The sequence below is a fragment of the Helianthus annuus genome, chromosome 7 (genome assembly GCF_002127325.2).
Source record: "Helianthus annuus cultivar XRQ/B chromosome 7, HanXRQr2.0-SUNRISE, whole genome shotgun sequence".
NCBI classification, from domain to species: domain Eukaryota; kingdom Viridiplantae; phylum Streptophyta; class Magnoliopsida; order Asterales; family Asteraceae; genus Helianthus; species Helianthus annuus.
This window is the reverse complement of record NC_035439.2, coordinates 28,651,781-28,679,044: the sequence shown is the minus strand read 5'-3', so window position 1 is coordinate 28,679,044 and position 27,264 is coordinate 28,651,781. Positions and strand designations below refer to the sequence as shown.

At 39.0% G+C, this 27,264-nt stretch overlaps 1 protein-coding gene across 1 annotated transcript in view; it reads right to left on the bottom strand.

Moving 5' to 3' along the window:
- LOC118480173 overlaps nt 1-27,264 on the bottom strand; it is a 38,338-nt gene that overhangs the window by 9,879 nt on the left and 1,195 nt on the right. Inside the window, exons 2-8 of the mRNA XM_035974882.1 lie at nt 25,201-25,298; nt 4,467-4,565; nt 4,299-4,379; nt 4,121-4,221; nt 3,467-3,542; nt 3,290-3,374; nt 290-411 (exon numbers count right to left, since the gene is read on the bottom strand). Coding sequence (XP_035830775.1) covers nt 290-411; nt 3,290-3,374; nt 3,467-3,542; nt 4,121-4,221; nt 4,299-4,379; nt 4,467-4,565; nt 25,201-25,298 — 662 coding nt within the window. The remainder of the gene's footprint in view (nt 1-289; nt 412-3,289; nt 3,375-3,466; nt 3,543-4,120; nt 4,222-4,298; nt 4,380-4,466; nt 4,566-25,200; nt 25,299-27,264) is intronic.

Here is a 27,264-nt window from a genome sequence, read left to right as displayed (position 1 = left end):
TCAACTTTGCACACTCCTCAATATAATGATTTATAGCCTTCTGCTTAGACATCATCACTGCATTCATCATGGTTAAAGCATCTTCCCTTTCAGAATTTGTCTTTTGTAAACTATTCACCATTCTGTTCAACATATCATATGATTCTTTCACATACTTAACATCCAACAATAATTTTTCTTTCATCTTGTCAAGCTCACTAAACTTCTTGTCTTTCTCTTCACAATGTTTGCATGGCTCCAAACATTTTAGACAAGGTTTTGTAACTTCTACAATCTTTTCAATTTTAACAATTTTCTCAACAACTTTATCTTCATCACTTTGTTCAGACTTCTCTTCCTGGGCAACATTCTCGCATTTTACCTCTTTCTTTTCTTTTGCTGCTTGTCTTTCCTTTAGCTTCTCCAATTTATCTGCAAAATAAAATTTGAAACTTTTAGTAGATAAATGAGTTTTGCTAATGTTAATTTGAGTAATTTCTTCCTCATCATCACTACTATCAGTTGATGATTGATCAAAGACATGTGTCTTCTCTGAACTATTCTCTGAAGACACAGACTCTCCATCTTGACTTTTCTCTTCATCTGCAAACACATCTATCCACTCTTTCATCAACTCTGGTTCTTGTACAATTTGTGCAATGAATGCTCTAAACTTTGAATCAGCCGGAATGTATTTATCCCAGCTAAAACCTTCTGCCACTCTTTCATCATCTTGATTGACCAGATAAGCTTTCTTCTTTCCATCTTCAATCTGATTAGCATTGGATGATGATGGTTGTTGAGCAACTTGTTGATATATAGCTTTTCGATAATAATCATTGTTGCCGAACGGATTCTGAGCTCCACCTGCGTCTCGATTGGTACATTCCCTCTTGAAATGTCCTTTTTCCCTGCATCGAAAACAAGTAACTTTAGATTTATCAAAACCTAAAGTAGAAAAATTAGCATCACGAAAGTCATCTCTTCCAGTAATCTGCTTAAATTTCTCAGCTCTTCTCAACACACTCGCTAAACACCACTTAATATCCATTAACTCCATCTCCTCAGCATCAATCTGATCGTAATCCTCTTTCGTCAACATAGGATTTCCGATCCTTCCTGTAACCAAGCTCTCATATGATTCCAACACTGAAGATAGTAATGCCATATGACCTTTAGCAACTTCTTCAGAGAAATTTTGACCATTCTGAAGATGCAACGCGATGTTGCAGTGTAACACATAACCATTACTGTTGTTTGAACTTTGAACACTCGGATTGACACTTGGATATGAAGAAAAACCACTAGTGTTGATTGAGCTTTGATTGACTGATCCAGATGAGTTCTCTGCGCTGAAAGCGGTTTGTATCTTTGGACTTGCTTCAACATTTTGAACATTTCCTTTGTAGTACATCTTGATGTCTTGTTGACCACTTGAATTGTTCATTCTAGCAACCTTTTGTTGTTCAAGATCTTGTCCCTCAAGTTTTTCAATAAATTGTGCAATCGAAAATTTACTATACTCTCCGGAATTTTTCAAAATCATGAGATATGTACCTCATTCTTTTTGAGGTAACGCATCGGCTAATTTATCAACCCATTCCTCTGGAGTTTTAGTAATTTCCAATCGAGACATTGAACGCACAAGATGACGATCTCTCTCAATGAGAGTCTTTGTAGTTTCGCCTGGCTTTGTAAACAATTCAAATTCTTTCTTCAATAATGATTTTTTACTCTTGATCATCTCTGCACTTCCTTCAAACTTTTTACGAAGTGCATCCCAAATCGAATAAGCACTACCATCATGTTGAAGTAATATGAAAATATCTTCTTTCACAGCTTGTTGAAGTAAACTGACCATCGTTTTTCCTGCCTTGTAACTATCTCTCTCTTTATCTGAAAATTCCGAGATAATTTTTGCAACTCCCAAATCAGACAGTGGTCTAGCATACCTAGTTTCAATACTTTCCCAAGATCTAAGATGATTTGCTTGAACCCAATTCTCGAAACGTTCTTTCCAACTATGATACTCTTCAATACCCATCAACTTTGGAGGTTTCTGTAACGCTCTGGTTTCATTTTCCATGGTAACACTCTAAGTAACAGTAACAGGAGTACTCGGGGCAGTAGCAAACGCATTGTAGAATTCTGTTTCCATGTTTCGGTTATAAAAAATTCACAAAATCAATCTTTCAAACGAAATGAGATCTCAAACGAAATGGATCTTGGTGCGAAATGCCTTTTGGTGCGAAATGGAGTCACAACTGTCCAATTCATATGAAATGGTATATATTTCAAACGAAATGACTCCTTTATGCGAAATGAGTTCTTCAATGTCCAAACCATGCGAAATGGGAGTCAATTTCAAACGATATGGCAGATTCAAGCGAAATGGTGGTTTAAATGGTCATTTCGTGCGAAATGAAGATTCCTTTCAAGCGAATTGGAAGTTTATTTCGTGCGAAATGCTACTGTTGTCATCCAATCGGCCGGTTTTTTGTTAATTTGATCAACTTTTAGTCCGATTTTAGGTCTGATTCTTTCTATGGTTTGTTAAAACAGTGTTTCGCGTATTATGAGAGAAAATCAAGCCATTTTATCCATTAAATCTCGTTTAATTTTGAAAAATGTGTAAAAGAAAGTGTAGAAATCAGAATTTTGATGAAATCAAGCTGAATTCGGTAAGAACTCTTCCTCCTGAGCTCTGATACCACTTGTAGGATCGTTTGCACGACCAAAACGAGTCATTCAGAAGAGTTTTTGATCAATACGAGAGGCGGAAACAAACGTACCGATGTTGATTCAGCTTGATATACACTTAAACTGTCCCGTATATTAATTTTACAAGGTTTTACAGTCTGGAGACACTTTGGCAGCACCTCGGTACCGGAATCACAAAGTTACAAACGAAATCACTAAGGCACGTATTTATAGGCAACCCAATCCGCACGAGATGGCTCACACGAAATGGCCTTGTCATTTCGTGCGAAATGACCTTCTCATTTCGTGTGAAATGGTCCACTTTCCATTTCGTGCGAAATGGCCCATCTAACATGTTTTCTCAATTTTCTCGTACAACGTGCCCTGATCTATCTAATCTATTACAAGACTCGATACAAGACGAAGTCGACAGACATATGCACCAACAGATACAAAGCCATTATTCGCAATATTAACAAACTGATTGTAGCCATGTGAAAATGACACTATCATCGATACTTTTTTTAGTTTTGATTCGTGTTGGGTTTGACCCGTTTAACAACCTTGCATACACATATGTATATATATGGTGTAGAATATGGTCAAGTACCTAGAATAGAGAACTTGGGTAAGATCGGACCATGATTCATCAAAGACTGCATATGTCTGCCTCCCATCTCATAGCTAATATGTGTCTACAATAAACTAAATTGAAAAAAGAAATATAAACAAAATGTCTTAACTTGCTAACTGCCATCTAGCATCCGTCATTGTTGAGGTTACTAACACGTTCCACGTTTTTCAAATTATTTGCCTTCACAATTGTTAGTGTGAGTTGCCCATGTGGCTTTAGCTCAAGATCACTACATAATATGCAAACAATAAAATTAAATGTATATCTTTCACAAACGGTTTTAGTGATGCCCTGAACATGATGAGAGAGATATAAGTATAGAACAAGGGGGCATATTCGTAAGGATGGCAAAAGAATCCGGCAATAAGACCCATATATATTGATTTTTGCAGGTTTGAAATAGATATGGTATTAGGTGAAACAAAAGAACCCGACAAGAAATCCTGAGGACCCATTTACCCATATAGAAACCAAATATATTAATATATTATGCTATATTATAAAATATACTAAATGGTACGTTAAAGTTGTTAGAAACCTCAAATTATTACAATTAAAAGCATGTTTTAAGTGTAGTTAATCGTTTAATATTTCGAGGTTTTTTGGGTAAGTTTAAGATTTGGTTTTGAGTAATTGGCATCTCAACGGAAAATCTTGAACAACATAAAACCGTAAAGGGTTAAATCCAATAGATGTGGATATACCCACAAGCCCAATGGATAACGAAAAACGTGTATCTAATTGTTATGGAGACGGGTATGAGACTGACTTACCAAAACCCGACCCATTATCATCCCTAATTATTACCTTGTATCCGTAGGTAGAATGGGAACAACCATCCTGTGGGGCCACTCAAGCATATCTTTCACTATTGTTTTTACAGTATATCCTGAACACATCAAGTAAACCTATGATGATTCCTAAACAATTAAGACAAACTTAGTTAGTTACAAAACAACGTTAATCACATCATAAAGAAACTTACATCTATCATGTCAAAAAGTCCATGAATGGCTGCTAAACTTCCACCAACAGCTTTTAATGTATAATCGATTTTTGGCTCTGGCTGATAATTTATAGCTGGTTATTTTTTAAATCAAATATATTCTTATGTATGGATGTTAAGAAAACTGATGGGATTCATAAGGTGTACCTCAAAAAGTAACGCAACAACAATCGCAGAGATGCAAGGAATTTCCTCACAGAGTTGGAAAATAACGCGAATAAATGTAAAAACTTGTAGATCCTTTAGCTGTAAACAGTACAAAATGTGACATCTGTGCTTGTGTAACCATTGTACAAACTCTGAACAATACAATATTAATAAAACAGTGTGCTTTGATCCCAATGTTTGTTTGACATTTTTCTCATTTTGATTTTTGATCGATTTTGAACTCTATATCGCTTTCTAGGGAGTTATACGCAAACTGATGCGTAAACACGATCAGTTTAACGCGACAAACACTCCGGAACAGCAACATAAACTTAACATACTTTAAATAACCTTTACATAACTTAGAAATAAGTTTTGAAGGCTTTGGTATGGCAAAAACAAGTTTATTCGCTCGCAGGGACTAATTGCGTCAACTTGCAAAAGTCTGCCGTTTCGTAAGGAACGTACAATCCAGAACATGATCATAAGTTAAACATACCATATATAATCTAAACATAGCTTAGAAATAAGCTTTGATAGGTTCGGTGTGCGAAAACATGCTTATATGATCTTGCAGGGACTAAAACGATGTAAGTTTGCATTTTCGCGCATATCTAACGTTCTGGCCACATCTGGACATCCAAAATTTTTGTACACACTAAAATATTTTTATTTTAGTGATCGGCATGCAAAAACTTCGTTCGTTTCGCAATTTGGATCATTTTCCTGCCCATTACGATTTCCGTCATAATTAGCCGAACAACGCAACCGTACAGCCAAACGAACCAACATCCGACATATTTTTGAGCATGTTTCATGTTCCCCATACTTTAACTTCATTATGGAGCTTAAAAATGGGCTTGACGAGTGTTAGAAGTGCCAATACGCGTCAAAACAAGCTCAGGGGCCAAAACTGTCAATTCTGAAAGTGGATGTTCTGCAGCATGGTCCTTACGGACCGTAAGGGACCCTTTGCGGTCCGTAAAGCAGGCCCAACAACCAGAAAGTTGATTTTTGCTGCTGTTTGATAATTTAGGGGCTGTTCTTGAAAATTCTTTGTGTGGTAACCAAGTTATCCCTTCTCCAAGGCTTTGAACCTGCATCCAACAAGTGTATGGCCATGATTTTTGCTTGGAAGCTACACAAACACATGTCATGATCTTGTGTTCTTGCTACAAGTATAAATAGCAAGGTCCATTCACTTGTTTCCTTGCTCATTTCCTTCTTATCTCCTTTCTAATCTGATTTGGGAGCTCTCTCAAGTGATTGGAAACTTATTCTTGGTAGAAAAGATAGCAAGGACCTTTAGTGAGTATTCCTTCATTCTTTTATTGTTTACTAGTTTAAAAAGTCAAACAGTGTTTGACTTTCAGTTTGACCAGTCTATGGTCAACGCAAAGTTCGGTTGAACTTTGCAACGTGATTGTAATCATGATGGTTATAATCCTTAGTGATTATACCTACTGATTACCACGTTAACTAGGCGTAGTGACGAGTCAAAGTTTCGGTCAAAATGCGTTTTAGCACGCATTTTGCCACGGAACTACCTTTAGGTATCAAACACTTTGTTTTGATACCAAATCAGTAGGTTAAACATGTTTTGACATGTTTAACTCGTCACTATTAGTTAGTGCTTGTTTAGGGTCGTAAGTTAAGCGGTCTAAACAACCGCTTAGACTTTCGAACCCGACCCATTTGGTCGATCTTTAGGATCCGACCAAGCTTAGTTAGTGATCATAGTTGCATAGGGAATAACCTCTGAGGTTATACCTTATGATCACATAGGATTGGTTAGTCGTATGATAGTTAGCTTGTATGCCCATAGGAAATGACCAAAATGCCCTTTTGAAGCATAAATCCGTAATTTTGACTATGTGAACATATTTTTGACATATAATCTGATTTAGTAACATGTTTAGGGATAATTGGGCATGTAAGATTTGGCATAGCACATAGATAACCATCCGAACATAGTTTTACATAAACGACGCATTCTAGTAGCTTATGTTACCATAATGTGTCGAAACGGGTCAAAAGCACTTAGGTAGACTTTCCAATCAGAATGTTAGCTCTATTAAATCATACCATATGAGTTCAAATACTCATTTGATTTATAGAACATCATTCTATCCTATCTCCCGATTTAGGATCCGATTATTAACATAGTTACCCATATTAGGTGCCTTGTTGATTCCGTGATCCTTGGAGCTTAAATTGGTCTTATTCCCAAGACTAATAGGCAATCCCAAGTGAGTACATAGTTCCCCTCTTTTACCGTTTTCAAATACTTTGGGGTGATACACATGTACATACGTGTTACTTTCGTGCATTTCATGCTTTTTTTGACATAAACATGCTAGTTTCACCTAGTACATATCTAGTACATGTTTTCAATTATGTTTTGCTATGTATGTTAAGCATGCTAGCACATTGATTTATTACACATTTGTTGCATATGTTTACTTAGCATATGTACACATTGTTTTACATGACATTTCTGCTATGTATGTTTACTCAGCATGCTAGCACATTGTTTTACATGAGCATTTCTACTATGCATGTTTACTTAGCATTCCTAGTACATGGTTTTCACATGTTACGTTGGTTATGACATTTGGTGTGTTTAATCGGGACAATAATACATTCAATAACATTGATTACGCCGCTCGGTAGTATGGTACGTTACCATAGGAATTGACAACTCCCGTTTCCGACTTCCTAGGTTTGTTTGGAAGTTGGGAATGGCAGAATCCGACTACATAACTTAGATAAACCTTTAATTTGTTTAAAGGTTTGTCACCACAGTCGCAAGGCTTGAATGTATGCGATTAACATTACTGTATAAATGTTTGTAATCATAAAGCATTGTTTTTCTGCAAAGCATAACATTTGATTTAAACTTTGGTTTATTCAAAAACCTTGTTTTGTACATTTTACTATGGGGTTGAGTAATTAATTGTTATTCACCATACATGACATTTGTTTCACATTGGCATCCTCACATAGCTTAAGTAGGTACTTGCTACTTGCTATGCATTTCATTTTGTTATACATGACACATGTTACACATGACATTAGACATGGTTTATACATAAACATTTTTGACATTAAACAAGACATTTTGGGTTGGTTATTGATAAGTGACTTATGTAACGGGACTATGTGTTATATGATAAAAGCATGGTGGATACGCCGCTGGTACTTCCTATATATAAATGCTTTTATTATATTATACATTGTTGCGTTATCTAAACCACTTGGGCAAGACATGAAACATTTTATACAAGAAAATGACATTGTTTTACAAATTTCATACTTTATACAAATTCACTTTTACTTGGTTATTCATTTAACCATGCATTGTTCTTTCATCATCATTGATTTTCATATCGATTTTCATATGATTTCATAAAACATTTTACAAAGTTCATGACTACATTTTGTTAAACACTTTTTAAACCACAAGTCATGAATCCTGCATAAACAAAACCTATGTATCTCACAGACATTTTTATGCTGACGTACCTATTTTTACATGTGTTTCAGGTGCTAATGCATAGTGATGATTGTGCTTCACTTAGGCGGACTTGGGCCTTAGTGACTTAAAAGACAGTTATTATGTTCTTTTAGCTTAAACTCAAAGACAATGTAAACTTTAATCTTAATAATACATAACGTTAATTACCATGGTTGTTGAAACAATAATTCTGTCGCATCACTCCCCGACGTTTCCGCCGCGGTTTGTTGTTTTAACGCGGTCGGGGTGTGACAGAAGAGTTGGTATCAGAGCCAATGGTTATAGGGAATTAGATTATTAGTAATGCTTTGACCTAGACTATAATTTTCTAGGACCCTAACACAAGTTTACTTGTGTTTAGATCTTAAAACAATACTCGTCACCTATCCTTAGGTGATTACCAAAACGTGAACACAAATTTCAAATCCGCTTCAAAAATTAATCATCTATCCGTGGATGATTGATTAGAAGGTTTTGAACCCTTCCAGTTTGATTCATCTTTGGCTTTGTGCCTTTTAAGTTTTTCAAAATCTCGTCAAAGTTTGAGTCTAAATAATGTGAACATGTGCAAACTAGAAGAGTGAATGCCTGTACCCTGAGTTTTCTGTCTAAGGCTAGAGTGTTCGTACAAATCTGCAGTATCGGACCAGTCACTCTTACCTGGGAACTCTTGGGGTGAGTGTTCACTTATAGGCGAGCATGTCTTCAGTGATACATTATTATGACTCATTTACTTTGATTTGTCACTGTGTGTTGTTTGTTTGCTTTGTGGTAACAAACAAACGACCACCATCCTTGCTTTTTTTTGTCGATTTTATGATATCTCATTTTTCATCCCACCATCTCACTCGTTTTCTCTCATGTTTCCTCTTTTAGAATGCCTCCTTACGTAACGTTCCACAACCTAATGCCGAACTGGCAGCTATTATAGCACAGCAAATGGCTGCTATGCTACCTGGTCTCATAACTCAAATAAACCAAGCCACTAATAACAATGTTAATGCACCTGCTCCGTGCAACTTTAAACAGTTTAACTCGGCTAAACCACTCAAGTTTAGTGGTACTGAAGGAGCAACAGGGCTTCTCCAGTGGTTTGAGAGTCTTGAGAGCACCTTTCGCCATGTTCAGTGTCCGAACCATCGTAAGGTCGAGTTTGCTTCAAGTGTATTCCAAAAGAGGGCTCTTACATGGTGGAATGGGATAATGAGAGACCGAGGTGCTGATGTTGCTTTGGGTCAGACTTGGGAGGAACTTAGAGCTCTCATGATGAGAGGACTTTGTCCTCGTCACGAGTAGAGGGCACTCGAAGATGAGTTCCACGATCTGAAGCAAGACAGTGGTGAACACCGGGCTTATACAGACAGATATGAGGAGTTAAGCTTGCTATGTCCTACAATGGTCACGCCTTTGGATAAGTCAATTGAGAGGTACATAGACGGTTTGCCAGATCCTGTTCAGGATATTGTCACTGGCAGCAACCCTACTACCGTCCGATAGGCCATTGAGCTAGCTGCAACCCTTACTGAATCTCAGATCAAGAGGGTAAACTCCACAGAAAAGGTGACAAAAAGCAGAAACAGTCTGATAACACCACTGAGAAAAAAGGCAAGAAGGCTGCCGAGTCTTCAAAGAAATCGAGGAAGCGTAAGGCTTCCAAGAATTTTGCTGTCACTACTCAGACTAATCAGGCTGCTCCTAATCAGGTTGCACAGAATCAGGTTGCACAACCTGCTGCCAAGAGGCAGTATGCGGGAAATGCACCTCTGTGCAACAGATGGAATAGCCACCATCAGCCACAGTTGCAATGCCGCATCTGCACGAATTGTAGCAAGTCTGGTCATCTTGCAAATACTTGCGGTTTTGCTCCTAATCAAAATCAGGCAGCTCAAAACCAAGCAGCATAAAACCCTGCCCAGAATCCTGCACGACCTCATTTTCTGCCTGGTTCGTGTTACAATTGTGGGGATCTGACCCATTACAGGAACAACTGCCCGAGGTTGGCAAATGCGAATCAAGCACCGGTTCGTGGTAGAGCTTTTAATTTGAATGCAAATGAGGCGCGTGCGGATAACGAAGTGGTGAATGGTACGTTCCTTGTTAACAACCATCCTGCTTCTGTTCTATTTGATTCGGGTGCCGATAAGAGTTTTGTATCCTTAGCATTTGAGCCTTTGCTTGCGATGACTAGAACTAAACTAGGAAAGCCCTTGACAGTAGAAGTAGCTAGTGGTGAACCTGTTGTACTCGACTCCGTTCTTCGAAATTGCCAGTTGAACCTCAATAACCATCTTTTCCCTATTGACCTCACACCGATGCAACTCGGGAGCTTCGATGTTATAGTAGGAATGGATTGGTTATCGAAGTACCAAGCTGAGGTGGTATGTTTTGAGAAATTGGTCCGTATACCGCTTTCGACTGGTGAGATCTTAGAAGTTCGTGGGGAGAAACCCGTCAGTGGTCTTAAGCTTATGTCTTTTACCAAAGCCCACAAATACATGCGAAAGAAATATGTTGCTTTCTTGGCACATGTCGTAGAGGATAAAGGCAAGGGTAAGACTATCCAAGATATCCTTGTTGTTCGGGATTATCCAGAGGTATTTCCTGAAGAATTACCTGGTTCACCCCATGTACGCCAAGTTGAGTTTCGTATCGTATCGATCTCGTACCTAGTGCAAATCCCATTGCTAAGTCACCTTACCGTCTTGCACCGTCTGAAATGCAAGAGTTGTCTAAGCAGCTTCAGGAGCTATCTGACAAAGGATTCATTCGTCCGAGCTTTTCACCTTGGGGCGCTCCTGTCCTATTCGTGAAAAAGAAAGATGGATCATTTAGGATGTGTATCAATTACCGTGAGCTTAACAAGCTCACCATCAAGAATCGATATCCCCTACCTCGCATTGATGATCTCTTTGATCAGCTACAGGGTGCTACTTGCTTTTCAAAGATTGATCTACGTTCTGGGTATCATCAACTTCGAGTTCTCGAAGAAGATATTCCCAAGACGGCTTTTCGTACGCGTTATGGTCATTATGAGTTTACTGTTATGCCCTTCGGTTTAACAAATGCTCCTGTTGTTTTCATGGACTTGATGAATAGGGTTTGTAAGCCTTATTTGGACAAGTTCATCATTGTTTTCATTGATGACATTCTGATTTATTCTAAGACTCGAGCTAATCATGAGCAACATCTTCGTCTTACAATGGAGCTCCTAAAGAAAGAACAGCTTTTCGCCAAATTCTCCAAGTGCGAATTCTGGCTTATGGAAGTTCAATTTTTGGGGCACATCGTCAACGAACAAGGTATACATGTAGATCCCGCCAAAATCAGCGCAATTAAGGATTGGGATACTCCTACTACTCCTACCGAGGTTCGTTCATTTCTTGGTCTAGCGGGTTATTACCGCCGTTTCATTGAAAACTTCTCCAAGATTGCGGTTCCTCCCACTGTATTAACTCAGAAGAATAAACCTTTTGAGTGGGGATCCAAACAGGAAGAAGCTTTCCAGACCTTGAAACAGAAACTCTGTGATGCACCTATTCTATCTTTGCCTGAGGGTAACGACGATTTTGTTGTGTACTGTGATGCATCCAATTTAGGCCTTGGCTGCGTTCTTATGCAAAGAAACAAAGTTATAGCCTATGCATCAAGACAGCTGAAGGTACACGAGAAGAACTACACCACTCATGATCTTGAGTTAGGTGCAGTAGTCTTTGCTCTCAAAATCTGGAGGCACTACCTTTACGGTACAAAATGTGTAGTGTTTACCGATCACAAAAGTCTCTAGCATATCTTCAATCAGAAAGAACTAAACATGAGGCAACGACGTTAGGTTGAGCTCCTAAACGATTACGATTGCGAAATTCGCTACCATCCTGGTAAGGCGAATGTCGTGGCTGACGCATTGAGTCGTAAGGAACATGTCAAGCTTCACTGTATTCAGGTTCGATCTGACATTCAAACCCGCATAATTCAGGCTCAACATATTTGTGTTACACAAGACTTGATGGGTAAAGAGTTACCATGTTACAGTAAGCCTGAGCTTGAACTGGGAGACTTCGGGATATTCTATATCATGGGCCGTTTGTGGGTCCCAAGTATAGACGATCTTCGCACCTTGCTTTTGGATGAAGCTCATAAGTCTCGTTATTCCATTCATCCGGGTGCAGAAAAAATGTATAAGGATCTTCGAACCCAGTATTGGTGGTCGGGTATGAAGAAAGACATTGCCTTATATGTTTCCAAATGCCTTACTTGTCTTAAGGTTAAGGCAGAACACCAACATCCCTCTGGATTACTGGAGCAACCAGAGATTCCAGTTTGGAAATGGGAAAACATTGCTATGGATCTCATTACCAAGCTGCCGTGCACGAAAAGAGGTCATGATGCCATTTGGGTTATTGTTGATCATCTAACCAAGTCAGCACATTTCTTGCCGATCCGTGAGGATCTATCTGCTGACAAGCTTGCCAAGATATATGTTGATGAGATTGTATCTCGACATGGCGTTCCTTTGAACATCATATCTGACAGAGATGCTCGATTCTCGTCTCGTTTTTTGGAGAACCATGCAATCTGCCATGGGTACCCAACTTCATTTGAGCTCAGCATACCATCCGCAGACAGATGGTCAATCTGAGAGAACAATCCAGACACTGGAGGATATGCTTAGAGCTTGTGTGATTAATTTTGGTGGTAGTTGGGATTCGCATCATCCGTTGATCGAATTCTCCTACAACAATAGTTATCACTCTAGCATCAAAATGGCTCCTTTCGAAGCTTTATACGGTCGAAAATGTCGTTCACCGGTCTGCTGGAATGAGATAGGTGAAGCTCAGCTTACAGGACCTGTATTCATTCTAGAGACTACAGATAAGGTCAAGAAGATTCGTGATAACCTTCAGACAGCTAGAAGCCTTCAAAAGAGTTACGCGGATCGACGACGCAAGCCCTTAGAATTTCAAGTTGGTGATCACATCCTACTCAAGGTGTCCCCTTGGAAAGGTGTGATTAGATTTGGAAAGAAAGGAAAACTTGCACCACGCTATGTTGGACCATTCAAGATCGTTGAAAGAATCAGAAAAGTAGCCTACAGACTTGAGCTACCTCCTGAACTTGGAAATGTTCATCCAACATTCCACGTGTCCAATCTCAGAAAGTGTTTAGCTGATGAAAACCTCCATATACCACTTGATGAAATTCGTGTTGATAACACGATGGACTTCGTTAAGAAACCTGTGGAAATCATGGGCCGTGAAGTAAAATGGCTCAAACGCAAGCGCATTCCATTAGTCAAAGTTCGCTAGGAATCTAAACGTGGCCCAGAGTTTACTTGGGAACGTGAAGATCAGATGAAAGCGAAATATCCACATCTATTCTCACAAGTTCCCTCTAAATAAATTTCGGGACGAAATTTCCTGAAGTAGGGGAGACTGTGACATTTGTGCTTATGTAACCATTGTACAAACTCTGAACAATACAATATTAATAAAACAGTGTGTTTTGATCCCAATGTTTGTTTGACATTTTTCTCGTTTTGATTTTTGATCGATTTTGAACTCTATATTGCTTTCTGAGGAGTTATACGCAAACTGATGCGTAAACATGATCAGTTTAACGCGACAAACACTCTGGAACAGCAACATAAACTTAACATACCTTAAATAACCTTTACATAACTTAGAAATAAGTTTTGAAGGCTTTGGTATGGTAAAAACAAGTTTATTCGCTCGTAGGGACTACTTGCGTCAACTTGCAAAAGTCTGTCGTTTTGTAAGGAAACATACAGTCCAGGACATGATCATAAGTTAAACATACCATATATAATCTAAACATAGCTTAGAAATAAGCTTTGATAGGTTCGGTGTGCGAAAACATGCTTATATGATCTTGCAGGGACTAAAAGTGTCAAAAACGACGTAAGTTTGCATTTTCGCGCATATCTTACGTTCTGGCCACATCTGGACATCCAAAATTTTTGTACACACTAAAATAATTTTATTTTAGTGATCGGCATGCAAAAACTTCGTTCGTTTCGCAATTTGGATCGTTTTCCCGCCCATTACGATTTCTGTTGTAATTAGCCGAACAACGCAACCGTACAGCCAAACGAACCAACACTCGACATATTTTTGAGCATGTTTCATGTTCCCCATACTTTAACTTCATTATGGAGCTTAAAAATGGGCTTGACGGGTGTTAGAAGTGCCAATACGCGTCAAAACAAGCATGGTCCTTACGGACCGTAAGGGACCCTTTGCGGTCCGTAAAGCAGGCCCAGCGACCAGAAAGTTGATTTTTGCTGCTGTTTGATAATTTAGGGGCTGTTCTTGCAAATTCTTTGTGTGGTAACCAAGTTATCCCTTTTCCAAGGCTTTGAACCTGCATCCAACAAGTGTATGGCCATGATTTTTGCTTGGAAGCTACACAAACACATGTCATGATCTTGTGTTCTTGCTACAAGTATAAATAGCAAGGTCCATTCAATTATTTCCTTGCTCATTTCCTTCTTATCTCCTTTCTAATCTGATTTGGGAGCTCTCTCAAGTGATTGGAAACTTATTCTTGGTAGAAAAGATAGCAAGGACCTTTAGTGAGCATTCCTTCATTCTTTTAGTGCTTACTAGTTTAAAAAGTCAAACAGTGTTTGACTTTCAGTTTGACCAGTCTATGGTCAACGCAAAGTTCGGTTGAACTTTGCAACGTGATTGTAATCACGATGGTTATAATCCTTAGTGATTATACCTACTGATTACCACGTTAACTAGGCGTAGTGACGAGTCAAAATTTCGGTCAAAATGCGTTTTAGCACGCATTTTGCCACGGAACTACTTTTAGGTATCAAAACACTTTGTTTTGATACCAAATCAGTAGGTTAAACATGTTTTGACATGTTTAACTCGTCACTATTAGTTAGTTCGTATTTAGGGTCGTAAGTTAAGTGGTCTAAACAACCGCTTAGACTTTCGAACCCGACCCGTTTGGTCGATCTTTAGGATCCGACCAAGCTTAGTTAGTGATCATAGTTGCATAGGGAATAACCTCTGAGGTTATACCTTATGATCACATAGGATTGGTTAGTCGTATGCTAGTTAGCTTGTATGCCCATAGGAAATGACCAAAATGCCCTTTTGAAGCATAAATCCGTATTTTGACTATGTGAACATATTTTTGACATATAATCTGATTTAGTAACATGTTTAGGGATAATTGGGCATGTAAGACTTGGCATAGCACATAGATAACCATCCGAACATAGTTTTACGCAAACGACACATTCTAGTAGCTTATGTTACCATAATGTGTCGAAACGGGTCAAAAGCACTTAGCTAGACTTTCCAATCAGAATGTTAGCTCTATTTAATCATACCATATGAGTTCAAATACTCATTTGATTTATAGAACATCATTCTATCCTATCTCGCGATTTAGGATCCGATTATTAACATAGTTACCCATATTAGGTGCCTTGTTGATTCCGTGATCCTTGGAGCTTAAATTGGTCTTCCCAAGACTAATAAGCAATCCCAAGTGAGTACATAGTTCCCCTCTTTTACCGTTTTCAAATACTTTGGGGTGATACACATGTACATACGTGCCACTTTCGTGCATTTCATGCTTTTATGACATAAACATGCTAGTTTCACCTAGTACATATCTAGTACATGTTTTCAATTATGTTTTGCTATGTATGTTAAGCATGCTAGCACATTGATTTATTACACATTTGTTGCATATGTTTACTTAGCATATGTACACATTGTTTTACTGGACATTTCTGCTATGTATGTTTACTCAGCATGCTAGCACATTGTTTTACATGAGCATTTCTACTAGGCATGTTTACTTAGCATTCCTAGTACATGGTTTTCACATGCTACATTGGTTATGACATTTGGTGTGTTTAATGGGACAATAATACATTCATTAACATTGATCACGCCGCTCGGTAGTATGTAATGGTACCATAGACATTTTGACATAAACAAGACATTTTGGGTTGGTTATTGATAAGTGACTTATGTAACGGGACTATGTGTTATATGATAAAAGCATGGTGGATACGCCGCGGGTACTTCCTATATTTAAGTGCTTTTATTATATTATACATTGTTGCGTTATCTAAACCACTTGAGCAAGACATGAAACATTTTATACAAGAACATGACATTGTTTTACAAATTTCATACTTTATACAAATTCACTTTAACTTGGTTATTCATTTAACCATGCATTGTTCTTTCATCATCATTGATTTTCATATCGATTTTCATATGATTTCATAAAACATTTTACAAAGTTCATGACTACATTTTGTTAAACACTTTTTAAACCACTGTTGGATCTGAGTTTGATTTTGATTGTATTTTATGTTTGAAAATAAGATGAAGATGGATGAGTGTGCAGCGGAAATTATAGTGAAAACAAACTTTGCATACAATCAAACGAGAGTAATACTTTTATCAAACATCTTTACACAGAGAACCGAAAGATTGAATTTATTTCAACTACGATTACAATGATTGATGTAAGAATGCAAACTCCCCCTCAGCCAGAGCTCAGTAGTTTGTTCGTGCAAAGAAGACGAATGATGCAAAGAGCTCATAGAACAGTACAAAATACTGAACTATTTATAGGCACTTGCAAACTACTGAGCATCTTTGCTGACGTCACCATGAAAATGACATCTAACCTCCTAACAAACTCTAACCTCTGATCTATACAGACACTGCTTGTGTTAACTACTGCTAATACATTCTATTACAAAACAGACTTTAGAACAGCTGCTGCAACCTTCTACTGCTGTGAACCCAGCAGCACTTGTCCGGATCAGCAGTGCTTGACTAAAGGCAGTAGATTGAATCAGCAGGACTTTAGTCTTCCATCAGATCTTTAGTTGAGCAGTAGTTATGGGTCAGCAGTTTAGCAAGATCAGCAGATACTCAGATAGGAGGTCATCAGCAGTTGTAATCACTTTCAAGGGGAGAGATTTGTATATGAGCATCTGCTTATTCAGAATCCACTGCTCTGATCCAGTTTTGGATTTAATTATCTGTTCCTCTGATAGGGTTCAATCCCAACAATCTCCCCCTGGAACAGATAATGCCAAAACTCTTCATTATTTGTGGATATTTTATTGCCTCATTAACAGCTCCCTTATCTGACCTTTAAATTGTAATTCAAAGTCAAGGGAATCTGTATCTTCATCATCCCTGCTAAGTGGAAGATCAAGGAGATCCTACAAATCTTCAAGACTCAGGCCATGAGCTTATTCCCTTGATATTTTCTTCACTTCTCCACCAGACCTGAGCAAAGTCAATACGCAGGTCTGTTTGTCAGTTGCCCACCTTTGTATTTTTGAGCCTGGTGGGTTTCTTGGGAGATGCTTATTTGCAGAAGTATTTGGTGAGGCTGGCCTGTTCATCACTGGCTGAGCAGTGGTAGCAGAGTTTTCCTGTTCAAGTTCTTCTTTCAACGTTCTTAACAAGCCTTCTTTTACAACAACATTTCCAGTAAGAATTTCTTGAACAGTTTCAGCTCCTAACTGGCTTTGTTTCCTTCTTTTGTATATGGCATTACCAGCTGGAGCAGTGGCTCTCCTGATTTGCAGCTTTGATGGTCCTTTTGAAACCGCTGCTTCAGGGTAGTCAGGTTTGTGAGGAATTTTTGGATCTTTCTTTCTTAATTCCTCCAACCTTTTGTAGGTTGACCTGACCACATCTTCTTTCCATCTAGCAATTTGTCTTTTTGTACCAAAATCAGCAACAACCAGTTCTTCTTCATTCTCTTTAGTTCCATTTGCTTATCAGGTACATTCTTTCTGAACTTTGCCCAATCAGGAGGAGTGTGAGTGACTTTCCTTTTTATCATGTCTTGAATTCTTGCAGCTTCAACTTCAAGTTCAGGAACAGTCCACTCTTTGTACATGTGTCTCTCTCCTTTGTATCTTTTGTGAAACATAATGCTTTCAATGTAGTCTTTCTTTAGAGTTTCAGCTGCTCTTTCTGAAATTTGTTGACTGACATTCTTTGCAAAACGTTCTAGGGAACTGACTTGTGTGAGCAGATATTGGTAGTATCTTGATACTTCTTTGTCAGATTTCCCTTGTGTGTTTCTTTTCGAGATATCCTCTGCTTGCTTGGCCTTTATCTTCAAATATTCTTCAATGTTTTTGGGCCAGGGATATCCTTTGATTGAAGGCAAACTCCTTTTGGCAGGGTCATCCTCATTATAGAAAGATTTTATTTCTTCTCTAACAGCTTCTAGTTCAAGAGGAAATTGAACACCTGCAGGAGGTAAGGGCTTGTGCATTGGAACAGAAGAGAGTGGGACTGGTTTTGGTATTTTGACAAGAGCTAAAGGTTTTGAAGATGTTTGGGATGGTGCAGTGACATCATCTTTAGGAATTAGCCTTCTCCTCTTTATTTGAGGAGGGACTGATGATGTTTTGGATGGAAAGGTGGTTGTAGTGGCAGTGGTTTGTGATAGACTAACAGTTGTTGAAACAACTAGTGTTCCAACCACTGTTGTCTTTACAGCAGAAGTTATAACAACTGATGTCTTCTGCCTTTTGACAGGAGGTGATTTTGATTTTGGTGGTGATGGTGGTAAAGCAGTGGATGTAGTGTGTGTTAAGATGGTGTGTGTTGAAGTGGGAGCAGATGATGAAACTACTGAAGTACCAACAGCAGCTGATACACAAGGAGTTACAACAGCTGTTTTAGGTGGTGGTTTTTTAGCAGACTTTGAACGTCTGACCGGAATGGATTTGGGTAGCCTTACTTTTCTAGTAGGCTTCTTCTTTTCATCAATAAGATTTTCATCATCTCTTGACCCTGAAGTACCCTGATCCGGATAATCCACCCTGGCTTTCTTTTTGGCCTCTCTATCCCTTTTCACACATGCAAGTGCTTCTGCAAGTGCATTTGTGGTCACATCAATTTTCTTACTCCCATCTGGCAAAGGAATCTTTTTGGTCATATTTGAATTTTCTGGTGCAAGGTAGAGACCATCTGTTATTCCTTTCCTCCTCCACTCCTGAATTTTCTCCCCCTTTTTGGCATTATCGTCGGGGAGTTGATCAATGAAAAATACTGGTGGAGGAGCAGTGCCAGAGTTGTGCAGGATCTGAGTTTTGAGAGCCTTTAGATCAGCCTGAGTGTCTTTGAACCTAGACTCCAAAGCATTTCTCAGCTCTTGAACATGTTTTTCATGTTGCTGATCTGCTACTTGTGCTTGATGATGGAGAAAAGGTTGAAAAAGATTCCAGAGCTCATTTGTAGCAGGTGCCTGTTGGAGAGCAGGTTCTTGAGGTTGAATAGTAGTGGATTGTACCTTTTGTACCTGTAACAACTGTTGGAGCATATCTTTAAGCTCTGCAACAGAGTTATCAAGTTTTTCAACACAAGCCGTCAATTTCTGGTATTTTAAATCATCACCCAATTTAATGGGATCATCTGATTTCCCACTAACAGTGGTTTTATTAGTGGTTGAAGTAGGGAGTTTACTCCAAACATTAACCACTGATGCCCCTTTTTCTTGGTACTGGGGTCTTCTTCCTTCAACACTTGACAACCTTTTGATGTTGCCAGTAGGATAAAGAAATCCACTGGTGGTTGGCAGAGGTGCTATAAAAGGAATTGCCTCCAAGGAAGTCTTATTGATGTAACCACTGTCCAACTGTAACCCAGTGGGTTCAACAGTTGTAGTGGCTGCTTCACTTGGATTACCACAAAGAGTTACTTGTAACTCAATGGGTGTAACTTCCTCAGGTTGTGTTGGTGGGTTAGCAAAGAATGATACAGCAGGCTCAGTCATTTGTTGAGGTATATTCTCATTGACAGGTGATTGAGAAGGACTGAGTAATGCCTGGTTCAAATCAATTGCGTCCAACAGTAATTGGGTTTTTGGTGGAATTGAGGATGTGATGGTGGGTGTAGAAAGTGGATTTGCTCCGGGCATTGAGCTGTGGATGATGGAAACGAGTGTATCCAGAGCATCATAATGTGGTGGCCCTTTGTGTACAACCTGTTCTTTTTGTGAAGAAGCAGGAGGAGTTATGGTTATGGGTTGAGATATTTGTACCAACTGCTGTGAGGAAGAAGCAGCAGTGGTTTCTTGTGACATTTGTTTGTCACAGGCATTAACTCTGGTATCTCATCCTCCAGAGTTGCCGTTTTGATTGGTTTGGGGGGTTTTTGATTTTTCTTTTTGTAAAGCTTTTTGGGTTTTGTAGGTGTGGGTTTCAAAACAGTTGGTCTACTGCTTTGATCACCTAGAGCAGTAGGCTCAGCAGCAGATACCTGAGGAGCAGTGGTAGCTGCTAAATTCTGCTCAGGTACCCCTGCTTGTGTTTTGCAAGGTGCTAACATTCATGAAAAAGTTTCAGATGTTAGGCAGTTTATTACAGTTATTTCACCTTGGTTTATTAAAGCTAAATCATCCTTACTGAATTTCTTTTCAAAATAGTAACTTAAAAACCTTGGAAACAGTAAGAATGATTTGGTTTCAACATTATTAACCAAATCTTTAAAGATTTCCTGAGAATAGTTATAATTTTCTTCTTGAAGAATTGCATATCCCAGATTCTGAATCTTTATAGGGATCTCATTAAAAGAAGTGGTTTTGTTTGAAACACACAGTAGGAGGGTATGAAATAGGAATCTGGGTGCAGGAGGAAAATAACCTTTTTCTAAGGTCAGTTTCTTCATCATGGTGGCTTCATACCCTCTTTCAATGAAGTCAATGTGCAACTCGTTTTTAGTGAAGGAAGTTTTACCTGCGTGGTCATCGAGTTGAAAGACTTCGGAGATGGATTGTGGCGTGATTTGGACAGTTTTACCCTTTATAGAAGAGTGAATGGCGGTTGCAATGTCTCCTTGTTTTTCAAGGGTTGCATTCTTCCAAAACTCCATTTGGGTCGCCAAATAGATTGGTGCATCGGCAGTGAGCAAAGTTTTGTACTTTGATTTTGCCATGATGGTAATAATGGAATCGAAAACATCTGTGGTTCCTGGTTTTGTGAGAAGACCCAGGAGATTGTGAGTTTTTTTTAATGGAATTTCAGTGGAAGTTGCCTTTTGAGAGGCTGTTTTCGATGATTTTGATGTGGGTTTTGCAGAGGACTTCGATTTTGGCATTTTTGAAACGAACGATCGAAGAAATTTGTGAGAGATGAGAAGAAAAACTGCTTTGAGAATAGAATTTTTAATAATTCAATTCGACAGTAAAACCCTGTTTTAGTGGTGAGTGGGGAATTTTATAGGAAAGAGAATGAATGCTGACGTGGCAGCCGTTACAAAAGGTCTGACTGCTATGTACTGCCCACGTGACAACCACTGGTGAAAATGAAGGACAGTAGTTTTGGTGAAAGCAACTGATGAAAGCAGTGGAAAGGGGGTAGTGGATGATTTTCACTATCAGTGGATAGCATATCAGTGGATAAGACACTGCTTTTGAACAACAGAGGTTATCAAGAATTGAGAGAACAGAGGTTGCCTTTCAACAGTGGGCAGACTTTTTGAAGTAGAGCAGACTTTTGAACAATCAGTGGTTATGGCAGACTTTTAAGGATTTTAATGAAATTTTCTTTTTTAAGCTATTTTTAAGGATGGATTTTTGATTTTCTGAAAACATTTTGTTGCTTTTATTCATAGAAAAACAAGATGTTGCTTGTTATTCCATGTTTAGCATCCCAATCCTAGAGACCAAGATTTCAAAAGTGGCTGTATCAAGTGCTTTTGTGAGCACATCTGCCAGCTGGTCTTTAGTTGGGACATGATGCAGAGAAATCAAACCTTTTTCATAGCAATCCCTCACAAAGTGATGTCTGATGTCGATGTGCTTTGTGGTAGAGTGGGAAACTGGGTTTTTTATGATATTTTCTGCTGCCTGGCTGTCCAACATGAGTGGTGTCTTTAAGGCAGTGATACCAAAATCCAGCAATTGATTTTGAAGCCACAGGAGTTGGGCTGTACAGCTCGCAGCAGCAATGTATTCAGCCTCAGCAGTGGATGTTGAAACTGCTGCTTGCTTTTTGCTTTGCCAAGAGACTAAGCAATCACCTAGAAACTGGCACCCTCCTGAAGTGGACTTCCTTGTGGTGTGACATCCAGCAAAGTCACTGTCTGAAAAACCTGAAAGCTTGATATTCCCATTAGCTGGATACCAGATACCAAGTGTGGGAGCACCTTTTATGTATCTGAGAATCCTTTTTACAGCAATGAGATTTGATTTTCTAGGAGCTGATTGACTTCTTGCACAGACACATGTTGCAAACATGATGTCTGGTCTAGATGCAGTTAGGTACAATAAGGACCCAATCATGCTTCTGTAAAGTGTTTGGTCAATCAGCTCATCCTTTTCATCAGACATGACCAGCTTATTTGTGGCCATGGGTGTGCTGCATGGTTTACAATCATTCATATCAAATTTGGTTAAAAGTTCTTTAGCATATTTGCTTTGATGAATGAAAGTTCCATTTTGCAATTGCTGTACTTGGAGACCAAGAAAGCATTGCAGCTCACCCATTGCACTCATTTCAAACTCAGTTGTCATGAGTTCTCTAAATTCTTCACACATTTTGGTACATGTGCTTCCAAAAATAATGTCATCCACATAAATTTGGACAATCATTAAATCTTTCCCTCTCCATTTAAGAAACAGTGTTTTATCAATGGTACCTCTTTTGAAACCATTTGAGAGTAGAAAGTTGGAAAGAGTTTCATACCAGGCTCTAGGTGCTTGTTTCAGGCCATATAAGGCTTTGTTTAGCCTGTAGACATGATCAGGATAAAATGGATCCTCAAAGCCTGGAGGTTGACATACATACACCTCTTCTTGCAATGTACCATAGAGGAAAGCACTTTTGATATCCATCTGAAACACCTTCATTTTGTGGTTGACAGCAAAGGCCAGGAACAGCCTGATAGCTTCCAATCTTGCAACAGGGGCGAATGTTTCATCATAATCAATCCCCTCTTCCTGTCTGTAACCTTGAACCACAAGCCTGGCTTTGTTCTTGACAACAATGCCCCTTTTATCTGTTTTGTTCTTGAAGACCCACTTTGTGCCAATGGGACTAACCTCTTTTGGCAGTGGTACAAGCTCCCATACTTGTTGTCTCTTAAACTGTTGGAGCTCCTCTTGCATGGCTTCTACCCAGCTGTTGTCTTTTAGTGCCTCTTGGTACTTGACTGGCTGATGGAGTGATAGAAATCTAGCAAAAAGACAAATGTTTTGGGTTTGGCTTCTTGTGAGCACCCCTTCATTGATGTTGCCAATGATTTGATCAGGTGGATGAGATCTCAAGAAGATTAAATCTCCTTGGTATGGTATGATGGCATTTGTTAGTGAAGGCTGCAAATGTGTATCATCTGAGCTAACCACTGCTGGAGACTTTGATGACCCAGTAGTGACTTCAAAAGGTGGTGGAATGGGTGGTAATGGAGTGGACCACTGCTGACTTTTATCCACTATTTGAGGACTTTTGTCAGCAGTGTTTGAGGATGTGGAAGCAGTGGTAGATGGGCTACATTGATCAACAACTGTTGAGGTAGCAGTGGTTGAGCTTTGACAGCTGTTTTGAACAACTGATGCTTTTCCATTTGTGGCAGACCTTTGAGGGATGATGATTTCATACCCATAGTCTGGTGTTGTATCCTGAGTTGGACCTGCACTGTTAGTCTTGACAGCAGTATTTTCAAAAGTGAATTTTTCAAGATCAAACAGATCAGCAGGATTTGCTGGGATTTTCATTGATAAAAGTTCATTGAACTTTACATCTAAAGTCTCCTCCACTACCTTGGTCCGTGCATTGAACACTTTGTAGGCCTTGGCAGTGGTTGAGTATCCCAGAAAATAACCACAATCAATTTTGGCTGCAAATTTTGAAATGGAATCTTTTAAGTTCAAAATAAAGCATGGGCAGCCAAACACCTTGAAGTATGAGATCAGTGGTTTGATTTTATACAGAATTTCATAGGCAGTCTTTTTGTGCCTGGGGTTTATCAAGACTCTGTTCTGGACATAACAAGCAGTGTTTACTGCCTCTGCCCAGAAAGTTAGTGGCAAACCTGAATCTGCAAGCATGGTTCTGGCAGCCTCAATCAAAGTTCTGTTCTTTCTTTCAACAACCCTATTTTGCTCTGGTGTTCTAGGGATGCTGTACTGCCTTACAATCCCTTTCTTCACACAGAAGGCATCCAACTCCTTATTTTTAAATTCTGTGCCATTGTCACTTCTAAAGCTTTTCACTGGAAGGTCAAATTGCTTTTCAACCTGTGTCACAAAGTCTTGCAAAATGCCTGCGGTTTCATCTTTAGAGTGCAAAAAGAAAGTCCATGTAAACCTAGAAAAGTCATCAACTATAACCAAGCAATATCTTTTCTTTTTAAGGCTCATGACTTGAACTGGGCCAAACAAATCCATGTGTAGCATTTGCAAACACTGGGTTGTTTTGGACTCTTCAATGGACTTGTAAGAACTTTTATGCTGTTTTCCTTTTAAACAGGAAATGCAATGTTCAGGACATGAAAACAATTTTTGTGGTAGGCCTCTCACCAAACCATTTTTTGAAATTTCTGTTATTGTCTTAAGATTTGTGTGCCCCAGTCTTTTGTGCCAAAGTTCTGTCTCTTTGTTAGAGGCAGCTGAGAACAGACAGGCATCAGCTCTGGGACACTATTTTGACATGTCAACAACATAAACATTGCCACTTCTTTGAGCAACAAGTTTAGTTTGACCATTTTTTATTATTGCTTCAATCTTTTTGACCATTTCTGGTCCAACAATCCTACAACAATCTTTTGTGAAGAATGACCCAAACCCTTTGTCACTCATTTGTGATACACTCAGAAGGTTGAATTTCAGATTGTCTATTAGATTGACATTTTCAAATTTTACATTTCCAGATTGCACTGTTCCAGACCCCAGAACTTTCCCTTTACTATTATTTCCAAAGGATATATCACTCCCTCCATGGATTTTAAAGTCTTTGAGGAGGGCTTTACATCCTGTCATGTACCTGGAGCCTCCACTATCTACATACCACAGACTATCAAAGCATGCATAAGCTCCCTTTGCAGCAGCCATCATTGCACAATCACATTTAGGATTTTCCTCATCTTCAGCTCTCTCTTCTATCTCGCCTGTCTTTTCTTCTTCGGACCATGGATCTGTCAGTGGTTCAATCAGGGTGCCTGAACTTTCTTCCAACAGTACTTCATTTGCCACAGCAGTGACCACTTCTTCAATCACCTCATCCACTATTTCAGAGGCCAGCTGTTCCTCTTCAGATTCAACCTCCTCCTGAATTGACTCTAATGCCATCAAAAAAAATTCATCGTGAGAAGAAACATTAGAAGCATAGAGTGCAAAATTTTCATCACTGAGGTCTTCAGGCATACTTCTCCAGTCAACAAATTCTTGAGTAAAGAAACTTTGTTGATCTGGTTGTTTTGCAACTGGAGCAGTGGTTTGTGGTGCAGGTTGCACTTGTGCCTGGGGAGCAGGGGTTTGAACATATTGGATCTGTGGAGCAGCTGTTTGGACATAATGCACTGGCACAGGAGCAACATCATAGTGAGCAGTGTTCACATGTGTTGCTGGGGCATATTGGGCATAGTGCACAGTGTTTTGATTTTGAGGTCTAGGATTTGAACTAGGGTGAGTGATTATGGGATCAGTTGTTTGACTCCTACACTCTCTAGCAAAATGTCCTAACCTGTTACACTTATAACACTTGATTTTCGATTTATCCAACCCAACCCTTAGATTCCCATGCAACCCTGGGAATTTTCGCCCTGTTCTTTTATAAAACTTGCTAGTTCTAACACTTAGCAAGGCCAGTTGGTGCAAGATGTCCATTTCCTCTAGATCAGTGGGGTCGAAATGTTGTAGATCATTGAGTTCAAAGCTCAAATTGTCTGACATCTGGTTTTCATTAGCAGTGAATGCATAACCTGTAGAGTGAGGATCAGGGTTGTTAAAATTTGCACCAGCAGTTATGTCAATGAAGTGATCATAACCCTGATCCTTACCACTACCACCAGATTCTTCTTGACCCAGAAGAGCAGTGTTACCGAATAAATAATCATCAACGGTTTTCCCTGACTCTTGTAACTTCCTTTTCTGGTTCAACTCCCTTTCGTAGGTCAGGAGTCGACCATGGAGTTGGGTCAAGGTCAGATCCTTGAACTCAGGTGAATTTCGGGTGACAAAAGCTATTGTGTCCCATTTGTCTGGCAGTGACCTAAGGAACCTGCTGTTCTGAGTTGAGTTTGTAAAAGTGGTTTTAACAAGCCTCAGTTCACTGATGAGACAACTGAAACACTAAAATTGTTGCGTCAGTGATTCACCTTTAACATGACAAAATGTTTCATACTGTTGGTTCAGGATTTCCCTATTGTTTTCTATGACTTCTTCGGTACCTCCAAACTGTTCCTTAAGCGCGTCCCACAACTCTTTGGCATTGTCACAATGTAACAATCCAGCATATATTTCATTGGGCAGCGCTGATGCTATGATACTAAACGCTTTAGCATCTAGTTCAAATTTTTGATAATCCGTTTCAGTATAATTTTCAACAGGTTTTGGAACTTGTTTCTTAGCATCTTCAGCGCTTGGCACTGTAGGAACAGGAGGACCAAAGATGACAGACTTCCAACAACCTGTGCTTTGTTGAGCGAGGATGTGACCCATCCTCCTCTGCCAGATGTTGTACTCATTTCTTTTTAGCATAGGTGGTTTAAAGAGAGAACCAATGTTGTTTTTATCGTCCTGAGATTGTGACGTCATTCTTGTTGTTTTACAGGTACTGAGAAATCAACTTTAGTGGTGATTAATCCTTACTCTGTTTTTCAACAACGAACAAACGATCAGTATCAACTGTTTTGAGCTGAACTATTTACGTCAAAATGATTGTTAAATCAAATTTGACTGTCCAGGCTCTGATACCAATTGTTGGATCTGAGTTTGATTTTGATTGTATTTTATGTTTGAAAATAAGATGAAGATGGATGAGTGTGCAGCGGAAATTATAGTGAAAACAAACTTTGCATACAATCAAACGAGAGTAATACTTTTATCAAACATCTTTACACAGAGAACCGAAAGATTGAATTTATTTCAACTACGATTACAATGATTGATGTAAGAATGCAAACTCCCCCTCAGCCAGAGCTCATAGAACAGTACAAAATACTGAACTATTTATAGGCACTTGCAAACTACTGAGCATCTTTGCTGACGTCACCATGAAAATGACATCTAACCTCCTAACAAACT